Genomic DNA, 2,547 nt, shown 5'->3' on the forward strand with positions numbered 1-2,547 from the left:
AGTGACTGAGGGGCTTAGAGCCAGGCTTCTCAGATTCTAATGGACTAACAAGCCCCTGAGGCTTGGAATCAAATGCTTAAGTAGCTCTTCAGATTCCATTCTTCCATCAAGCCCCCAGGTCACACCCAAGCTACAGATCCGCAGACCGCGCTAGCAAAGCTTCAGACTGCTGCTCAGTTAGCACCTGGAGTCTCGGCTTCTGTACAACGTCTTGGGAAGAACCACACGCTGTCGTGTATCTGTTTTCACCTTCGCAAGTATTTAACTAGAGATAACTACCGCTTCCATACCTCGCCTAACCAGAATCCTGCCAAGATGACAGGAGTGAAAAAAGGCCTCAGCATCAGACACCGGAAGTCCTGAGGTTACGGTTAAAGATTATACTCAGTACTGGTTTTCTACTATGCAGGTTAGAAAAGGCAAAGAAAAAAAAAAAAAGGCAAGCAGGGTGACTGCCAAAGATAACCAGACGCAGAACAGGAGAAAAGCAACATCTACGCCCACAGCCAGGCCCGGGCCCAAGAGAAGCCAGACACATTGAAAATAGGACAAAATTCAAAACCCTAAGCATGGTAGTTTGATTTAGGGGGTTAAGCCCACCCCACACTCCACCTCCAGGCAGCTCCTAAGGAAATCACTGCATTGGGTCACAGAACCAAAACAAATTCACAAGTGACCAGGGTTAACAAGATTAAATGGCATCCAATAGACTAAAAGAAGGTGGAGACCAACGATCAATCATTAAGATTATGTTTAACATCTGCTACTAAAGGTGTATGAGTTCCCTGGGGCTACATCAATGAATTACCACAAACTCAGTGGCTTAAAACGAAACACATTTTTTTCCCCTTACATTCCCGGTGGGCAGAATTCTAAAATGAGTCTTAGGGGGCTAAGGTGAAAGTGCAAGCAGGGCTGGTTCCTTCCGGAAGCTCCAGAGGAGAATCATTTCTTTGCCCTTTCCAGCTTCTGGAGGCATCTGCAGTCTTTGGCTCATAGCCCCTTCCTCCATCTTCAAAGCCAGCAACGCAGCAACTTTTAACTCTGCCTCCATCATCACGTGGCCTTCTCTGCCTGTCACTGTGCCTGTCTCTGTCTCTCTCTGTTTCTCTCTCTCTCTCTCTCTCTCTCTCTCTCTGAAGACGGGTATGATTATATCAGGCCCACCTGGTAATCCAGAACAGTTCCCCCATATCGAGATGCTTAAGCCCGCCTGCCAAACATCTTTTGCTACATGGGGAAATCTCTGGAGGACCAATATTCAGCCTCACACAGAGGGCAAAGGCACGTGCACTACATTTTATAAGGAAGTCCTTCAAAAGTGATACCGAAAGAGCTTTTAGCATTTCAAGGAAATGTTACATCGACAGGTCCCACATGGGACCCCTCATGCCCAGAGACGTCAGTAAGAGGGGACTGCTGCACGTGACCCCTCAGGTCCCATTCTACACAGCGAATCCGCAAAGGGCAGCAAGCTTCCCTGGCTTTCGTGGACCCTCCCAGCAGATGGTTGGAGCATCTGAAGGGACACTGCCATGCTTCCCGATACACTCTGCAACTCTTCTTAGAAAGTGAAAGTACCGATTACTGGGATTAACGGTCCTACGGCATTTCCCCAAACTATGTTCACCTGGAATTGAAAGCAGACTCGCCCAACCCCTTCTTTCTCAGAGTGAACACAAAGTAACAAAGATGGGAAGTAACGGCCTGCCAGTTAAAGAAGACACACAGTTGACGGCGAAACAATGTTTCGAATCCCGAATCCGATTGTTTCATTGCCTCGCCTTGCCACTGTGGGCGCCCTGACAGGGTTCAAAACGTCAGCCGTACCCTGGATCCTCCGTGTGACAGGACCTCTCCAACACGGCTTGTCAAGAACCTCACCAAGCACGTGCTCCGAAAGGCTCGGGTGAGACCAAGTGCCACACAGTGTCCCTGTGGGCTGGGAGACAGGCGTGCCTAAAGGCGCTGTACACTCAACCGATCTACAGGCGCCCCGACACGGCGGCCTTTTAGCTGGGGCCAGTTCCTTTCCACGTCCTCTCTTTGCGCCTGCTCGTCCAGTCGTGAAATGACAATGACCGCGTCTGCCTCGCAGCTCAAAGCACAGGACACAGGGCGTGGCGGAAAGGCAGAGGTCCGTTTCGGGCCCAGTCTCTCCCTTCTGCCCAGCCGCGCCAGCTCCGTGTCCCGCGAGTCCCCTCCTCCGGGAAGCGGAACCCCGCAAAGTCGCCCGCGCCCCGCGGACTTGGCCCTCCCAGGACGGGCCAGGGCCGGCTCAGTGAGGGTGCAGCGCCGCGGCCCCGGCCTCCACGTCCCGTCCACGCAAGGCCTGACTTCTTCCCCGCCAAGGTTACCTGCCTCCATGATGAACCTCGTCACTCGGAAGTGTACCCTTGCCTCGGGTGCCGGTCGCCCCACGGAGCCCCGCGCCGCGTCCCCTCCTCCGCAGCTGTCCTGGCCAATGGCCTCCATGGGGTTCCGCCCCCGCGGCCCCAGAACCCCGGCTGGAAGGACAAGTGTCCCCAGCACGCGGCGGCCAGCTCC

The 2,547-nt window shown here is 53.6% G+C and overlaps 1 protein-coding gene across 2 annotated transcripts in view; it reads right to left on the reverse strand.

The window, feature by feature from the left end:
* The window catches only part of CCNQ (cyclin Q), a 12,514-nt gene extending 9,973 nt beyond the window's left edge, over nucleotides 1-2,541 (reverse strand). For both annotated transcript variants that reach the window (XM_006915274.3, XM_006915273.3), the window contains exon 1: nucleotides 2,358-2,541. In XM_006915274.3, coding sequence (XP_006915336.1) covers nucleotides 2,358-2,475 — 118 coding nt within the window. In that variant the 5' untranslated portion in view covers nucleotides 2,476-2,541. The remainder of the gene's footprint in view (nucleotides 1-2,357) is intronic.
* Nucleotides 2,542-2,547: the final 6 nt, after the last annotated feature.

Source organism: Pteropus alecto, unplaced genomic scaffold (genome assembly GCF_000325575.1).
Source record: "Pteropus alecto unplaced genomic scaffold, ASM32557v1 scaffold396, whole genome shotgun sequence".
In the NCBI taxonomy this organism is placed as follows: Eukaryota; Metazoa; Chordata; class Mammalia; order Chiroptera; family Pteropodidae; genus Pteropus; species Pteropus alecto.